Here is an 18,486-nt window from a genome sequence, read left to right as displayed (position 1 = left end):
CTCAACTGACCTAAGTTGATAAGTCAGACTTAACTTTAGAGAAATGTCCTGGAAAACTAAAGCAATGTGATTCAAGATCCGGGTATACTAGGAGAGACAGTTAAGTGTTTGACATCTGATCTCTCTAGCAGAATGTATGCTTACCACACATACGGTCATATCAGATGGAAGAAGCTAGTTTCTAAAACAGTTCGGAGTGGATGTTTGCTTCTGATTAGCCTGTGTGTATGTGTTGGACGAGTGAGCAATCGGGAAGTCATGACCATGTGTTTGCTGTCATTTAAACTGCCAATCTAATCTAAATATACATGTGGGTGCCTAAGGAGACTTCTTTCTTTTCAAGAGGATCATTCTTAACAGCTCTCAACTCCTTGCTGACACACGTGAACTTTGGGGCACTTCTGTTTTCCTGAGGGCTACTCTGTTTCCTTTTAAAAGAGGTGAGGATGATTTCTTTGCTTGCTGTATTTCTGATTTTTAAAGGCCAGCTGTATGTAAAGTTTATTTATTGTGAGCAGTAACTTCATAGGAAAGATAGCTTCTAGGATGTTCTACAAGGTAATGAAAGGGAGGGTGGGGGGATGAGGGTGGTGAGATGAGTAAAAGAACTACAGGGTTTCGATTTATAGAAGAATTCAGTTTTAGATCACTAATTTGCAGGTAGCATGCTATAATCTAATTAAGAAAAATTAGAGACAATGTTTATAAAATAGGAGGTATGATTTTATAATACCTCACTTTATAATGGAGCCCTGCTGTGATTTAAGGTAGGAAGAAAAAAAAGAACCCTTCTCCTCTGACTTTGAAGCATTCACACATATTTTATCTACTCAGGAATTACTAAAACACGTATTAAAGAAATTGAAGTTTTTTCTATTCATGATTATTGTAGACTTTTATTTTTTTAGAGAAGCTAAGGATTAGACATAAATATCTTACTAATCTGAAATGAATCTTTTCATTTAGAAAAGAATACTATTCTTCCATTTTTTTCATAATTACATAGCTTATCGTATTCTACAAAGCCATACACCCAAAATGTTTTTCTTTCCCCATTCACGTATTTTTAGATGTAAAAGCAAACAGTGTACTGTTTTTGACTTACGAAAAAATAACAGGACACCCCTTGTCATCTAACTGCTAGAGTATTTGATACAAATTAGCTATCATTTAATTGCACGTTAAAATGTTGTTCCCTTAATATGTTTTGATAATCCTAGAGAAACTGACTTATTTTCTTAAAATTTATGAGTATATAAATTCTTACACAAGTACATGTATTTAATTTTTAATTTCTTTAACAGTCATATTGTATGACAGTTTGAATGGAATTAGGCTTACAGATTAATATATGTGACAAATATAAACTAAGAGAAGTAGTAACAAAATTTAAAGAACATAGCATTTGTTCAGAGTTAGGCAAATTTTCCTAGAGAAATATGAGAGTTACATACTTTTATATTTGGAATGTCAGAAAGCATGCACATTTATTGGCAGAAATAAATTTTCCTGGAACCATATTCAAGGATAATGTACCATATGGGTGTCTATAAATTAAATGCAGTTACTTGATGCCCAAATAGTTAATGTTATATATAAATGGGCAAAGTAATTTCATGTAAATACTAAACTCAATAAGTTAACATTGTTTTTCTGATGTAGTAGAACACATTGTTTTTATCCAGACATGGAGATATCTAAAGGCTTAAGAAACTTTTTTTAAAAACAACATTTCCTTTTTTAAATGTTTTCATTCCAGCATAATTTCAGAGAAAACAGAAGCTGATCATAATAATCCCTTTCATTTCAGGAAGAGTCGTATTTAGTAAATTCTATTGTAGAGCAGTAAGTGGAGCTTTAGTGCTCCTTCAGAGCTAGTTTCTCCCCTCTCCCTTCTCTGCTCCCCACCCCACCTCATTGCTTAGCACACACTCAAGGAATTGTGCAATTTGCTCAGTTCATCCAGAAGTTTATGAGAGTAATAATATCAATATTTCTAGTTTTCTTTCAGAGTTTTAGTTGATCAGAAAACACCATTTTCTAGAGTAATTTGACTTCCAAGCTTCCAGCAGCCAGCTGGTAAAGAGGACGTGATCTATTACACATTTCACATTGTTCATAAGATAAAAACCAATCTCTTAGGAGATGTTTTAAGTCAAATGCAATTAAGTGGAAAGAAGAGTCTGTGTTTTCTACTTGCTTTTCAGCACTTGGTTCTTTTAAGTAGAGCAGACAAAAAGGTAGTAAGTAGCCTTTACAAGATAGGAAGAAATTTGAATGCCATATTGTGAACTAAATGTGCCGAAGTTTTAAGATATAATATATATCTTTGAAACATTCATGCTTGTGTACACTAAGGTTTGTGGAATTTGTAGCTGTATAAATACTGTATGTATGTAAGGTTTGTAGCTTTTCCTGAACAATGATTCTATGAGTAGGAAATGCTCTTGTTTCATGAAGATTAAAAACAAGTTTAGGTCTTTAAATCATCCTTGAGGTATTGAAATTGAATGAGCTTCTGAGGATCAATTCACAAACGGTTCTAAACCATGCTCTAAGAATGTTGTAAATCACTTGTGCTGTTGATCTAATTGAACAGCGTGGATCTGGACCCTCATTAACTTGTCTGTAAGGAAGAGAAAATTGAGGAGAGCAAGGAAGAGGCCGTGGAAGACCTTTAGCTGATACTGTCCTGAGCTGCCATTGTCGAAGGACATCTTTTGAGCTAATTTCAGTCCCATAAAAAAAAAAAATCTATTTAGTGATTAGTAATCAGTGGATGAGAGCAGAAAGCCCAAGTGAATAAAGGCCATAAATACTGAAGTCCTTGGGATAACAGCCTGTAAAACTGTCAGAAAGCATTGCTTAAGTGACAAAAGATAGCCCAAAGTAACAACAAGTGTTAGCTCACTAGGCAATACTCCATATTCATGGACAGAAGACATAATTTAGTTTTCCTCAAAAATGGAGGTTCTCCCTTGACTCCAATACCTGCCTCACTTTATTTACTTGTTTTGGATGGTGTCTGTTTGCTTTTAATTTATGGTCGATTGCATTTGCTAGTAGGAATCACGATGCCTGTTTAAAGATAGCTGTGTTTCCAAAAGTAGAACTATGATTGCTGAAACTTCTGTTTAGATCCATCAAGATCTACTTACTTGCTAAGAATGTTTAGCCTAACTAGAGTGAGTGGGTGAGTACATGTTTGTATATTTTTAAAAGGCAGATGGTTAGGAATTAGATGCTGACAAGTGCCTTTCTCTTGTTTTTAAATTGAAGTCTAAAGTTTACAATTCTTCAATATTTCTTCCTGAGGGAAGAATCAATTAAGTAAATAAAAACAGAAGAATGTAAGGCTATATTATAAACTCTTTTGTTATTACCACACAATACTGAGATGACAAATGGTTAAAGTCTTACTTGCCCGTACTTTAGGTTTGTTTTCAGAGTTAGAGAAAATTCAAGATGATGGAATCAAAGGTCTTTATTCGAAACTCCTATTGTTCTAACTACGATGATGATTTCATAGCATTTGCATTATAATGTTAGCAATCAAAATGATATGTTTTACCGTTTTTACAGTATAACCCTCAAATCCCAAATGCGTGTTTTAGAGATGTGTATGTCTTCAGTGTATTTCAAGTGTTGTGCTTTTTCAAGTTAGAGAATTTTTATCAATGTACCGGCGTTTGCTTTTCAGCATTCCGGCTGTGAGAACTAGAGGTGTCATTCACTTGAAGGGAGCAGATGTTAAAGGTTCTTGCCCCTGCCTCCCTAATGGCAAACACCCTTGAAGAAGAGAAATGTTCTATTACCCAAATAGGCATCTTTCTGATGGTGAGAAAAGGCGGTAAAAGGCAGTAAATCTGCCTTCTCATTATGAAGTGCAACAATAGACTGATTTATGAAGAAAAGCAACTGTTAGGCTTATATAAGATGTGTGCATGGAAATGTAGGTTCCTTTAGAGCCTTATAAGCAGTAACATTCCTCCTATTCTTGACAAGAATCTAATATTACTAATAGGGAATGTGTTGATTCTAAATACCACGTTTTTTAAGGGGGTACATTGAGAACAAAAAATTCACCTCCTAATGTTTTCACATGAGAACAGTCTCTTAAATGTGCTGTGTTTTTACTATTTTCGTTTATTTTCATTAAGATAGAAGGGAATTTTTAAAAATAGTTTTATTTTTATAAACGTTTTGTTGTATTTAACATTTTAATAGAAGTGAATGCAAGTATAACATATTTAGATGTTAGACTGTTTATAAACTTTTCAGTTTCACTTAATAAATCGTGTAACTTAAATTTCAGCACACACTGTAAAATGAGAGTTTCAAGTAGAGCCGCAATGAATTTCAAATTTCAGGGGAGAAGGAGGTTATGTGAAGTATTTTTTGTTGGGCTATTGTTTTAAGAAAATGTATGTGCACTTTATCTTTTAAATAAGTTTGTGTTACCTCTTACTTGTTAAGGAGATCTGTTAAAGTATTTTCGTTTAACTTAAAAATTAAAATTTTAAGCTCTAAAGTCAATTTTGAGCATAAAGTACAAAAATCTGGACAGTCCCTGAGTAAATTTTAATGATGCTGCCTTATATGTTTAGCACACGTCACTCCGGAATTTGAAATCTATGTCATATAATTAAGATTTGAGCAGGTAAATTACAGAATTAAAACTGATAATTATCTATAGACTTTTAACTCATTTGTTTTAGCAAACATGTATCCCCTATATATGTATATTTCCAAATTATACATATAGTAATAGCCATATTAACATGTTATATACAAGAAAGCATATACAAAAATTTGAAAATTTAAAAGGAAAAGACAGAAAATAAACATGAGTAAAGGTTCTATTTTCTTTTACCCCTGTGGATTACCTTACACACATCTTTGTGAACATATATGTGCATATCCACACCCAAGGAACTTTGAAGCCCTCTCATCCAGAAGAAAGGGCTCCAGTATGTTACCTGAAAAATGCACTGTTATTCTAATTAGGAAGATACAAGGCTTGTAAAGAAACAGTCCTTGCAACTATTAACAATCTTTGTTGTCTAGACTGATCATGAGAAGTGTTGCATTTTTAACCTGATGATGATTGGTTAGTTTTCAATCAAAACTTTTTTTCCCAGTGGGTTTTGGTTATTTTGGAAGTCCAAGTACCATGGAAATAAGGATTTAGCAAATAAAATGAACTCTTGATGCTGCTGCTGTGGTAGTAAATCTAAGCTTCACATTTAATGGGGAAAATTCTCTAAGATAGTCGAAAGATTAAAATTAATAAAACTTCTTGACATTTGTCTAAGTCTATAAAGATTCTATTGGTGTCAGTCAAATACTCTATGACCATTTTTAAGTAAGCCATTTTTAAAAAGGTCTAAAATTAATAAGGAAATGCAGTTAAATATCTTGTCAAGATCTCTTTACATGTATCTGTGTTTTACTTCATTTCAATTAATTGTCATGTTTTTGATACTCTGAATTTATTCTGTTTAATTTACTTTAATATTTAAAATTTTATAATCCCAAACTGAGAGTTATAACCACATATAACGTACTTTTAGGACTTTGTTCAATTCAACACTGCCCTTATATAGAGCGAGAATCCACTAATACTTTTTCATTATTTCAAGTGCTTGTGAGCTACACAGGTGGGTTATTTCACAAGTAACTGAATAGTAGTTCTGACAACAGTTAAGGGATCTTATTGTTAACTGATGAGCAGTGGTGTTTTGATGTTCATTGGTCAGCTTCAGTAGCAGTTAATTATGGGGCAGTTCTATCAGGAAACTCTTTTTCTTCCTATTTCTTTTTTGTGAGGCATTACAGCTCTAAACCCTCTCACTTGTAACTTTTTTCTTCCTCTGCCCTCAAAACACACAAAAGAGAAAAAGAGACCAGTTAAAAGATAAGTCTCTAACATTACAACCAAGTGGTATATTTAATGGCCAGTTGTGAAACTCAACTTCTGTGTGCACAGTCTTTGCTCAAGGAATAGTAACATGCTTATAGGTGGTACAACTGTAAATGGTCTGTTTCCAGATGATTTCTCATTCCTAAAGCTCTTAACAAGTGAGCGATTTTCAGAACACATCTGGCACATGCACCATCTTGCAGCAACTGGATTTTTTTTGAAAGATCACATGTTCTGGCCACAATAGTCAGTAGCAGCCTTCAAAGTACAACTGGTGATGAGAGATAAAAGACTTGAGGCTCCTCTGTTTAAAAGAGAGGAAGCTAAAAGAAAATTATAGCCATCCCTAAGTGTGGAAAAGGGTCTTATGGAAAGATTTATAGACCCTTGTTCCCCAAGGCCATTTCGTTTCCTAATGGGATTTTGTGTTCTCAGACAGGGAGTACAAAATGATGACAGCATTTAATAATAATAGTGAAGATGACGGTAATAACAAAGAAAGCAAACGCAATTGTAAAAACAGAGGCACCTCAATATAAAGCCAATTATCTTGGCACCCAGGATAATTTTGTCTGTAAATTGAAAATATAACAGAAATAAAGATCTTTGCTCTTTTGCTAACCAGGGGGGAGGGTAAGTCTTAGGATCTTGCTCTTTTACAGGCAAATGATGGTTATAACAATAGCTTTTGATAATACAAGGGCCCAAGAGACTAAATACAATTATAATGTAACATCAGGTTCACTCAAGTTGTCATAATACTTACAAATGGAGAGGATTTGCCAGAGAGAGATGTGGTTTCTTCCGTGTGGTCACAGGCCTGAGTAATTAGCAATAATGGTTCCAGCTTCCTATTCCAGTGTCCTTTCTCCATTAAACCTTGTTTTCAAAGAAAGAATTGTTGACAGGTTACTTAAAGCATGAATTCTGTTTTGTATTTCTGTTTTTTTTTTTTTTTTTTACCCCTGGAGTTTATGGGAATTGTATAGAAGGGTTGGGAAAAGAGAGTAGATCACCCTTGAAGGCAAATAAAATAAATGATTGTAGTGTGTTACCTGATGTGCTTGCTGGTCCTCTCGATCACTGCCAATGTCCAGAGGATCGGGAAAATTCAGAGGAGAAACTAACTTGCTTTTTTATTAAAAAACAAAACTTACTGTACTAGAGAGGCGAGTAGCCAAAATACATTGTAGTATTGATTGGACGAATGTTAGAAGCAGTTGATACAGACACATTCAGACCCAGGGATGAAGTGTTTTGTCTTACCACTGGTTTGCTTTGGGTGCTGATCACAAGATGTCCCTTAGACAGAAGAATATTCAGTTTCACAGTGACATAGAAAACTTTGTTCCCTGACACTAGTGTTATAAAAGGGTGTTAGTGTGTTCAGGACCCTGCTTTAAATTGATAGCACTTTTTCAAGGTCAGTAGGTGTAGTAGAGTGAGCACTGGATTAGAAGTCACAAAACTTGGTTGTAATCCACCTATTGGGCTGGCCAAAACGTTCGTTTGGGTTTTTCTGTACCATCTCATTTGTCACTTAATAAATATTACCCACTGGCCACTTAATTTTATTTTGCTTCAGTTTCATCATCAGTAAAATGGAGATTAAAAAATGTGTTCTATTTTAGTCAGCTCTGGCTGCCATGACAAGGTACCATAGACTGGGTAGTTTAAGTTACAGAAATTTATTTATATATTTATTTATGGATGCTGGGAAATCCAAAATCAAGGTGCTGGCTGATTTGGTTTCCCTGTGAGGGTTCTTTTTTTTGGCTTGCAGCTGGCCACCTTCTCACTGTGTCTTCACATGGGAGGGGTGATGGAGGAAGCAAGTTCTCTGGTGTCTTGTCTAAATAAGGGCACTAATCCCATCATGAGAGCCCCACCCTTATGACTTCATCTAAACCTGATTACTCACAAAGACTGCATCTCTAAATACCATCACATGGGGGTTAGGACTTCAATATACGATTTCTTGGGACGGGGGCACATGTAGTCCATAGAACTTACTTGCCTTTCTCATGGCAGATCATACGAAATAAAGACTATGATAGAGCTACACAAAGATACATTAAGAGGTTAGAGTTATTGACTGATTTTTCCAATCTTATTCCCATATACCTTTCTATATAAGGTTTTGTTCTTTTAGCATGTTTATTTTGAGTTATTAATGTAAAACCAAATGAAAATAAAAGTTCTCTTGTTTCTAGCCTTTTGACAATTCACTCTTGCATTGACCTTGTTAAATTTAAGTGTTATTTTATAACTTTTAATACTTATTTCCTTGCTTAACTTTTTACCTTGAATTGACATAGCTATCACAATATATTACCTATTAACAGAAATTGGTAAGAGTGTGTTCATAGGATGAAGAACATTTACACAATTGTATAGAACGGATGTTATAGGTCATTTTTCTTTAAAATCAAATGTATATTTGAAAGTTGAGTTGGATTATCTTCAGTTTCTTTATAGTAAAGAAACTAAATGATGTAGTCTCTCTTTTTTTTTTTTTCTTATAAATTCATTTATTTATTTATCCATTCCTGGCTGCGATGGGTCTTCGCTGCTGCACATGGGCCCTCCCCAGCCACGGCGAGCGGGGACCACTCCTCGCTGCGGCACACAGACCTCCCACTGCAGTGTTCTCTCCCGCTGCAGAGCACAGGCTCCAGGCGTGCGGGCAGTTGTGGCACACCAGCTCAGCAGTTGTGGCTTGTGGGCTTAGTTGCTTGAGCAGCATGTGGGATCCTCCCAAACCAGGGATTGAACCCGTGTCCCCTGCATTGGCAGGGGGACTCCCATCCACTGTGGCACTAGGGAAGTCCAAGGTAGTCTCTTTCTTTCAGTTTTGTTGAGATATAATTGACATATAACATTTATTAGTTTAAGGTATATAACATAATGATTGGATACATGAATGTATTGTGAAATGATTGCTACATAAATTTAGTTAATATCCATTATGAATTAGTCTTTTAAAAGTGTATGACATTTGTATTTTCTTCTTTGATTAGTACTCATCCTTGACACAGTCTTTCTGAATATTTGTGCAAAGAAAAGATGATCTGTATCACAGGGTATGTGTTTTCATTTTCTAAACAAAATAGAAATTTGTGAAAAAAAAGGTAGCAATGTGTCTAAAATAATTTAACTAGTTACACGGTATTCTCTTCCTTTCTCCTGAAGAAAGGTATATATAATTCTCCCCCCTTTTCTTTATTTTTATTTTTTTAAAGATCAAGTTGAAGTTTTGTTCATAAATATAGTTGCCCATTAGAAAAGATGGAAATTCTGCCTTCTGATTACCTAAGGAGGAAGTCTGCTCCCAGTTTAAGGAACAATGGCAGATTTTATAAGTCCTGTCATGTGACCTGCCTTGACAGGTGTTCTTGTTTGCAGCACTTAACTTCTAGGAGTTATAAACATGCAGTTTTTCTTATTTGTCTTGGACAAAAATAATCCTCTGTAGAAAATCCATTACAGAATGATTTTGCATAGCCATTTAATGTTGAAGATTGCATTGCAAATCTTGGTAGGCCCATTGTTTTGGTAGTAAAGATATATCTTATTTTAGGCAGTAGAGGAATTTGCGATCTATTGTAAATAATAGGAGCAACTAAGTATTGATTAGCTGCCATTGTAACAGCAGTGGGCTAGGAGTTTTTACTTTATTATATCAACTTAACATTATCGCTTCCACGTGAGGTTCAGTGCCCTCACTCTATGAGGAAACTAACGCTTAAGCGTTCTTTCCAAAAACATATATTAGTGAGCAATAGATTTGAGATTCTTAAGCCTATAGTTTTGTCACTGTGGAGCACACCATTTAAAGAAACTTCATGTATAGTGTGTGATTACTCAGTAAATCAGCTAAACACGTGCTTAGGGCATCAGCAAAAAGAAGCAAAAAATTTTTTTTAGTGAGGAGAATTTTGATATTCAAAAACAAGTCTTAAATTAAGGGAAAATTCAGAACCTCATTGGAATTCCCTGCACTTAGTTTTTGGCATACCTAGGGAGGGAAAAGGAAGATACCATAATCTCTTCAATCCTTAGGGCCTATACAAATCTTAATCTAGGGCTTCCCTGGTGGCGAAGCGGTTGCGAGTCCGCCTGCCGACGCAGAGGATGCGGGTTCATGCCTTGGTCTGGGAGGATCCCGCGTGCCGCGGAGCAGCTGGGGCCGTGAGCCATGGCCGCTGGGCCTTTGCATCCAGAGCCTGTGCTCTGCAACGGGAGAGGCCACAACAGTGAGAGGCCCGCGTACCAAAAAAAAAAAAATCTTAATCTAGCCCTGTTTATGGTGAATATTTTTGTAAAGCACACAACCTTACCTAGTTTATATAGTCATCCTTGACTTGTATTTTTGGGGGGTAAATCTGATTTTTTTTTTTTTTTTTGAAAAATACAAACTTAAAGTGAGCGGCAGCTCTGTTTTGTTGGACTTGTTAAAATCTAGAGCTGTGTCAGCCTCATCTAGTAGCAGAGTGGCTTTTTGAGCAGTTAACATCTAGTTGAATTTTGTCCTGGTCAGCTTAGGTTAGTTTAAGGTCCATCCACCAAAACACAATTGTACATGCTTCATAAATGTTTTTATTTACTGGTAACCATGTTCTGTCAGGGTGCTTTCTTGCCAAATACTTGGAAGAGTAGGCAGGGATACTATCTCTGGATAGAGCAGTAAGTTTCTATTTTTTCTCATGATGCAAACTCTTACGCTTTCTTAAAATTAAGATTCTTTCAAAAACGTGTTTTTTGCCTGTATAAAAAGAGAAGTGATCAACTTAATATCAGTGGTGTTCATTAGTATCATTTGTTGAACTTTTAAAATATAAACATGGCTGGCATCCACACCCCACCCCACCAAACATTGAATCAGAATCTCCTCATGTGTAGAATCCACCCAGCTGATTCTGATGAAAATTCACAGCTATGAATTTCTGAGTCTTTGGTCAGTGGTTCTCAAAAGTCTGGTTGACCCTCAGAACAGCAGCATCAGCATCACCTAGGAACTTGTAAGAGATCCAGTTTCTCATCACTATCCCAGACTTAGAGAATCAGAAACCCTGGGTGGGTCTGCATTTTAACAAGTCTTCCAGTTGATTCTCTAATGCTCAAGAAAGTATGAGAATCACTCCTTTCAATCATCTCAAAGGTCTCCTCAGCTCTCAAATTCTACAAGTCATTGTCCTGATTGCAAAAAGCTTCCTGGACATTGGAATTTTCTGCCCATCATTCAACATTTTATCCTCTTCCATCCACTTCTGTTGCTTTCAACTTTCCATTTTAATATTCTCATTGAATGAATATGTCTTCTACTGTAAGCCTGCTCGAATGTTTGGTGGAAGAGTCAGGGTGTTAATGATAAACATTGCATAGAAAGCCTTTTTCTCCTGTTGTGTTGCGTATTTTTACTGTTTTCCAGTTAGCAAACTATGGCATTATTATGATGGTTAGCAACTGTGGCATTATTAACCTTGTTTATGATTAAGAAACTAAAAGAAGGCTGCCTCCAGATTTGGTTCGGGCATTGGCATGATGCTTGAGACAGATGGGTCACATTTAGCATGGGGTAGTTGGAGAGATGGCCACCGTCCTCTTGATCCTAATCAATGTCACTCTCAGCAAATAGCTCTGGCAGAACAGCTCCTTTAAAGTCCAGTGCGACGACGCGTACTGGCCAGGCAGGATGGGGATTAGAGCTCTCTCTGCTCACTATAAGGAAACCTCTTTTTTGGCTCCCAAATGGTTTCCAGAGCTATCAAAATAATACCATTTGCAGACACTTTTCATGGCTGAAAAGAGCAACTTCGAGAGGAAAGGGAGTGCTCTGTGGACCACAGGAGAAATGTTTTGCAGCTGGGCATTGCACGTTGCTGCTGACCGCGTGCCCTTTCAGTTGTGTGACTCACCATAGTGACTGGGCAGTGGAAAAGCCACTTGACAGAAATGAAGAGTACCTCCCACAGGCCTCTGTCCTTGTCCACCAGCTCTCCTTTGTGGGCCGCAAACAGCAATGTGTAGGACATTGTACTGCAAATCTCAAGGAAATCTTGCAGTGGTGATGGGTTGGTGGGCCGCCTGCTGCTCATTAGAGATCCCGTCTGGCTCTTTTCCTGCAGGGTGAGTGGTAGATTACTGACACCTGTTTTCCCATCCAGCCTGGGGATGTGAAGTGTGCATTAGGAATGCCTGAAAGTGCTTCCTTGTGTCTGAGTCTGTGGAGCTTGGTGTTGCTTGGAGAGGGGGGAGTAGTGGGTTCAGTGCTGAGAGGAGAGATGAAAAAATCAGGGGTGAGAAACTGTAATACGAGCTGAACTGAGATTCTCACCTTCATGGAGTGGCTTCTGATTGTGCTGTTTGTTTATCCTCCACGTGGCCGTGATAAACGTAGTCACCCACTGAGCAAAGTAGAAAGATGTTTCTTGTCCATGAGAAGACCTCAAATGTTTCTCAGATAACATGAGTATGGGGACTTCCTGGTGGCGCAGTGGTTAAGAATCCGCCTGCCAATGCAGGGGACATGGGTTCGAGCCCTGGTCCAGGAAGATCCCACATGCCGCGGAGCAACTAAGCCCGTGCGCCACAACTACTGAGCCTGTGCTCTAGGGCCCGTGAGCCACAACTACTGAGCCCATGTGCCACAACTACTGAACCTGCGCTTTAGCCTGCAGGCCACAACTGTTGAGCCCATGTGCCACAGCTACTGAAGCCCATGTACCTAGAGCCCGTGCTCCACAACAAGAGAAGCCACCGCAATGAGAAGCCCGCGCACTGCAACAAAGAGTAGCCCCCACTGGCTGCAACTAGAGAAAGCCTGGGTGCAGCAACGAAGACCCAACGCAGCCAGAAATAAATTAATTAAGAAAACCAAAACATGAGTATGTAGTTGAAACTATGAGCACATTAAAAATGGAATAGAAATGGTCCACTCTTTCAACCAATTTTATCAACATTGTTATTTTAGACTAAATTGGGCCTTAAATATGTAAAATTCAAATGTGTGGATGGCATGATCAATTTCTCTGCACAGTTCTGTCCATGTGTTTTCTCTTCCCATCTTTACCTACTATAAAGTCTCATAAAAACTGGCAGACAGGGCTTCCCTGGTGGCGCAGTGGTTGAGAGTCCGCCTGCCGATGCAGGGGACACGGGTTCGTGCCCCGGTCCGGGAAGATCCCAAATGCCGCGGGGTGGCTGGGCCTGTGAGCCATGGCCTCTGAGCCTGCGCGTCCGGAGCCTGTGCTCCGCAATGGGAGAGGCCACAACAGTGAGAGGCCCGCGTACCGCAAAAAAAAACAAAAACAAAAACTGGCAGATGGTGGACCAGAGGGCCTAATGTGCCGCCAGTCACAGATAGAGTGCCTGCTGTATGCAATGCATGTTGCTGAGTACGAGGGAATAACAAGCAGCACAAGACAAATGCCCCAATCCTTGCTTTTTCAAGTGCTTGCAGGCTACTAGAAAGAAAAGACATACACGTCGGAGGTAGAACGATACTACTGCATATCTTCGAAGCAGATGATCCATATTTTCAGTGGGTTTGGGGAAGGACGAGAACTCTGAGTTGATGGGTCAAGGAGGATGTGGAAATTTATTCTGGGTACTGAAGGATGAAGGGAATGCATTGAGAGTAAGAGAGTGGGGTGTGTATGTGATGCTCTTTCCCTGCATCCGTGTGCTGTGGAATTAAAAGGGTGTTTTTTTTATTTTTGTTTTTTGTTTTTTTAAGTAGTGGGAACATTCTCCCCTGACTCATTTGTGGGACTTGGCCAGGTCTCCTATTTGTGAACTGGATGAATGGGGTTAGGGTTGGGTCATGGCCTTGGACCAGAGTGAAATTAACTGGCTCATAATGTGATTGAACTAATGACCTTGGCCTCATTACCACTATGTTTTAACCAGTTGAGTCAATCAAACATTGCAGAAAGGGTAATCAAGGTATCTTTCAGAAAGAGATCCGGATAGCAGTAAACATAGGAGTGGAATCAAAGCCAGGTTCTTGCCTCGTATCACACCCAGGTGTTTCCCTCTTTATCCCTGGGTTTTTATACTTGTTTCTGCATCTAATAAAAATATGATGGGCAAAATGAAAAGGACACTGACTCTCTGTGTTAGGGTTTTCGACATAAGGCAATTTATAGTCATTTTTCTTACACAGTGTCAGACTGTTTCTGTGGGGTAAAATATGTTTGAGCAAAAACAGTGGTTTTAATTTTAGACATGTAGTGTCCTGTACATTTATTGATGATAACTTTTTCTTCTTTCAAGTCTGAACAACCCAGTCCTGCCAGTTCCAGCTCCAGCTCCAGCTCCAGCTTCACACCGTCCCAGACCAGGCAACAAGGTATCCACATCTCCTGGGCCAACTAGGAGACATTTTTCTCATATAACATCTTAATGAGTTGATTTATGGCCTATTTTCTACTGTTTTATTATTTGAATGATAACTTGGCTTTTATGCAGTTGTGTTTATTTCCCGTAGGAATGCACTTGAGTATTGTTCTGTTGTATGAGGCCGACCTTTAGAAATTCCCCTTTTTCCAGTCCCTGCCATCAGAGTCCCATTTTACAAAGGGATTATAGACACAGCCCATTCCAGGGAGTTCCCAAAGGAAATACAATAACAAAAGCTGGACTTGAGAGACTTTGACAGAGAGAAATAGGTTTTTAGTCTCCCTCCTGGACATCTTTCATTTTATTATTTTTCTACAGATTAGTAGACATTTTTCTTTGGTGAGTGTTAATTTGCTGTCTTTAAAATATATTTTCTTCTACTCAACTCAAAATAAAGAAATTTAATAAAAAAGTTTTAACTGGAACATTAACTAAATATATGTTCCACTTTTTCATGTGTGGAAACTCTTCAAATGTGGGCTCCTTTTTTCTGTTTGTTTGTTTTTTTTAACATGAAAAGTGAGATGGTGTCAAGAAATAATTTGTTTCTGAGCATCATGTCACACATTGCCTTTTTCATTGACCACGCTGAATTCCTGATGGCCTTGTATGTTTTGAAAAGGATTAAACTGTTGTGTGTGTTCAGGCTAAGGCTAAGCTTCCAGGAAAAAATAAGACACTGTTCATTTTGGGTGTTCAGAGTTTTTGTTCCACTGACTTCCAAAGATAAAGGCCCATTACAAAAGCAGAGAAATTTGGGTTTTGCAGAATGTGAGATTACAGAGAGTCAATACTTATTTTAGAAGTGAGTTAACGATAGCTCAGATAGTCCTGTCACAGATTAGACTTTAGGAATTGGCTAATCCAGAATGAAAATGCCTCTCTCACTTTCTTGATTGCCTTTACAATCTCTTCTGTTAAGATTAGAAATATCTATTTTGTTTTCATCACATTTAGAGTAGTATGACGAAAATAAGCCACACGATGCATTTGTTTGTTTGTTTGTTTTTTCAATTCTAGAATAATCTGAATTGATTTTTCTCTCCCATCTAATACTGGATACTCCTTTGAATATTCTGGGTGCCTGATTTATTACATGGTCTTCTTTATGTAAATACATGCCAGTATTTTGCCAGGAATTTCTTAAAAAGTAAAATAAAATTGGCTACACAGAATTGTTGCAACAAGACCTTGTGTCCAAGATCAATACAAGATCAGAGATAGGACATTACACCATGGAATTGAAATACTTTATAATCTGAACTTGACTGAAATGCTTGCTTGACCTGAAATTGACCTTGAAATAAAAGGAACAGCTAAACCTTAACAGATCAAAAACTACCACACAAAGGCTGCGCTGCTAAGAACAAGTTACAACCATGGTGATTTATTAGTCTCAACTTTTCAATACACGGATTAACCTAACAAAACATTCAATTTACTAACAGAGCTTTCTTTTTAGGTGTGATTTTTCTTAAGGAAGAAAAATGCATAGAAAAAATCCCTAGGAAATAGAGATTTTCTAAAGAACATTTTCGGGCATCTGTTATGAAAGCAATAGTGTTTTGGCAGAGGTTGCATTCCAGAAACTACCAAATTTGTCATGTAAATTGTATAAATCTATATGATAGTGGTAATTTTTAACCAGTGCTCTGTGCTGGTGAGCATTCCTCTGTGTCTGATGTGGCTAAGTGTGTTTGATTGCCTGTGGTTCGTTGTCATTACTCAGGTCCTTTAAGGTCTATAATGAAAGATCTGCATTCCGATGACAATGAGGAAGAATCAGATGAGGCAGAGGATAATGACAATGACTCCGAAATGGAGAGACCTGTAAATAGAGGAGGCAGCCGAAGTCGCAGGTGAGTGTCTTGGAAGGAATGAGGTTCCCTGTAATGGAAACATACCTTTTCACTCCGCCTAATTGTATAACCACAGCAAAAGTGTGCAACACCAAAAACAATGGCAGTAAATGGTCACATTCATTTTTTAAGTTGCAGTACCTTGGCATGCTTACGCAACTTCTCCAGGGAACTATTTATTCTTTTTTCTCAGAAAGGAGAGGCTTTTCTTCCATAAATTGTATAGGGAAGAAGTCCTATTAGAAGTCTTTGCTCTTCAAAGTAAATGCCAAGGTGGCAGGACTGGCTGCTGAAATTAACTCTGCTTTCATTTGAAGAATTTGTGTAGATCCATTGCTGCAGGTAGCTCAGAATCTGAGGAAATGTGTTTGCTGTTTGTAGTTAGAAATGCATAATTGGCTTCATTGCATTATGTGTGTGACCTAAGTAAAACTAGGATCACCTGTGTGTTTTCCAGAAAATAAATTCCTTTTAAGTGTGCTGACAGTTAGGTTCCTTAAGTAGCTTTAATGCGGTGAGGCATAATTCTACATTATAAGATGGTAATTCATGTCACTTATAATTAATAGTCAACTTGAAATTGCCTTGAGGATTTTATTTCTTTATCATGAGGAAAACAAATAGGCATGCTTACTTTAATGCGTTTTGAGTAGAAAAAGTATGGATCTATTTGAACTTAAAAATTACATTTATAATTATTGCGTTAAATCTTTTCCCATTATCTGTTACCCTAAAATTCCTATAAAGAATGCGATCTTAACCCATACTGGACAGACCATATGTTGCTAATTGGTGATTCCTTTGTGTCCTTTGAGAAGAGGCTCCGCAGAGTATATGCCCTATCAAATCTCTCAGCGATTCTTCCTTATGGCCGTACTCAATATCTCTTTCTCCGCCTTGTCTCCCAAACTCACCCATCTGTATTCCTTTTAAATAGGAGAAAATAAGGAACCTTATGGCCTTGGCCTTATAATATTTCCCTTTAGAAGTCTTTAATCTGACAAGAAGGAAACTGATAGGGCAAAAAAACCCTAAAAATGGACTGAAACTTGTAGGTGAGGAGCGTCTTTATAACAACCAACATCCTGACCACTGGCTGCTCTTACGTGTAGCTGGTGAAAAATGCATGACGCTTAGACATTTACTTAGACACTTTCCCAAGTTATTGTTACATAGAAGATCTCCATATTCTGTGATGAGCTGGGGCCTGCCCCCTTCCTGCCCCATCCCCTGAATCAATGCGAGTCAGATGATACACGTTTGTGAGTTGGCCGATGTGGCGCACAGTTGTTGGAAAGGCTTTTCTCCCCTACTGACATGTGCTGTTAGCACAGTCCTCACCAGCATAACATTTGATCTTCGTTGCACTTGTGAAGTCTCAACTGTTTAATCAGTTTAAATACTCAGCCTCCACTTCAGTCAAGAAGCATTTTAAAGCAGTGCTTCAACTGAACACTTCATTAATGCAATTTAGTTAAGAAAAACAAGTTCCATCAGTTTTTGCTAAAAGGATGTCTCAGTGTATCCTTTTCATTTCCTGTCTTGTATCTTGTCTCTCTGAATATATTATAGAGCTGGAATGTGATTGCCTATTTAGAGCAAAAGAAAAACTATCCTGATTTCTAAAGCATCTTCTGTTTCTGAGAAGAATATTATATTAGGTTACTATATAACCAAGGAGAGGGAGCAAACACTGAAGGGTATTTCTAAAAGAGGGCATACATTCAAGAGTAGAATGAAGAAATATCTCCTATTCTGGCTAAAAGAAAATTCCATTTTGTTCTGAAAAGGAAAAAATTGGGGAGGAGGTGATATTTTTATTGTCTTTCATTGTTGAAAGATATTGTATTTTTCTAAAGCAGTTATCCCAAACGTGCTGTCTCTTCATGTTGCTGTGGTGTATTTACAATGAATTGTTGTATCAGAACTAGGGTCAGCTTTGCATCATTACACTATGGAAATGATTGGTGATGGGTCTATCGTATTGGGCTTCACACATCCCATCCTCAGATGTCACCCTGAGCTGTCAGTCCTGCAGGGCTCTAGTCCGCATTCTTCTTAGCAGTTATTTCCATTCCTGCAGCCTGTATTTTAGCCATATTTGTAAAAATTTCACCTGTAGCAAATAGGCTGGGGGAAAGGAGGAAAAGGTAGTAACCTGTGAACTGTCTAATTTTGCTAACCTGCAAGCTTGGGTGACATGCTTATGATAGTAGGTGGATGGAGCTGGAACAGGGAGATGAATGAATAAATGAAGCCAGTAAGATATACTGGCTGGGCACCAGCTTCAGGTCCCATTGC

General features: G+C 37.7%; 1 protein-coding gene across 3 annotated transcripts in view; it reads left to right on the top strand.

Moving 5' to 3' along the window:
* Positions 1-18,486, top strand: part of MLLT3 (MLLT3 super elongation complex subunit) — a 264,446-nt gene that overhangs the window by 227,331 nt on the left and 18,629 nt on the right. For all 3 annotated transcript variants that reach the window (XM_067744496.1, XM_067744495.1, XM_067744494.1), the window contains exons 6-7: positions 14,201-14,276; positions 16,056-16,185. In XM_067744496.1, the coding sequence (XP_067600597.1) occupies positions 14,201-14,276; positions 16,056-16,185 (206 nt within the window). The remainder of the gene's footprint in view (positions 1-14,200; positions 14,277-16,055; positions 16,186-18,486) is intronic.

This window comes from Pseudorca crassidens, chromosome 7, assembly GCF_039906515.1.
Source record: "Pseudorca crassidens isolate mPseCra1 chromosome 7, mPseCra1.hap1, whole genome shotgun sequence".
In the NCBI taxonomy this organism is placed as follows: domain Eukaryota; kingdom Metazoa; phylum Chordata; class Mammalia; order Artiodactyla; family Delphinidae; genus Pseudorca; species Pseudorca crassidens.
This window is presented reverse-complemented; position numbering and strand designations above follow the sequence as displayed.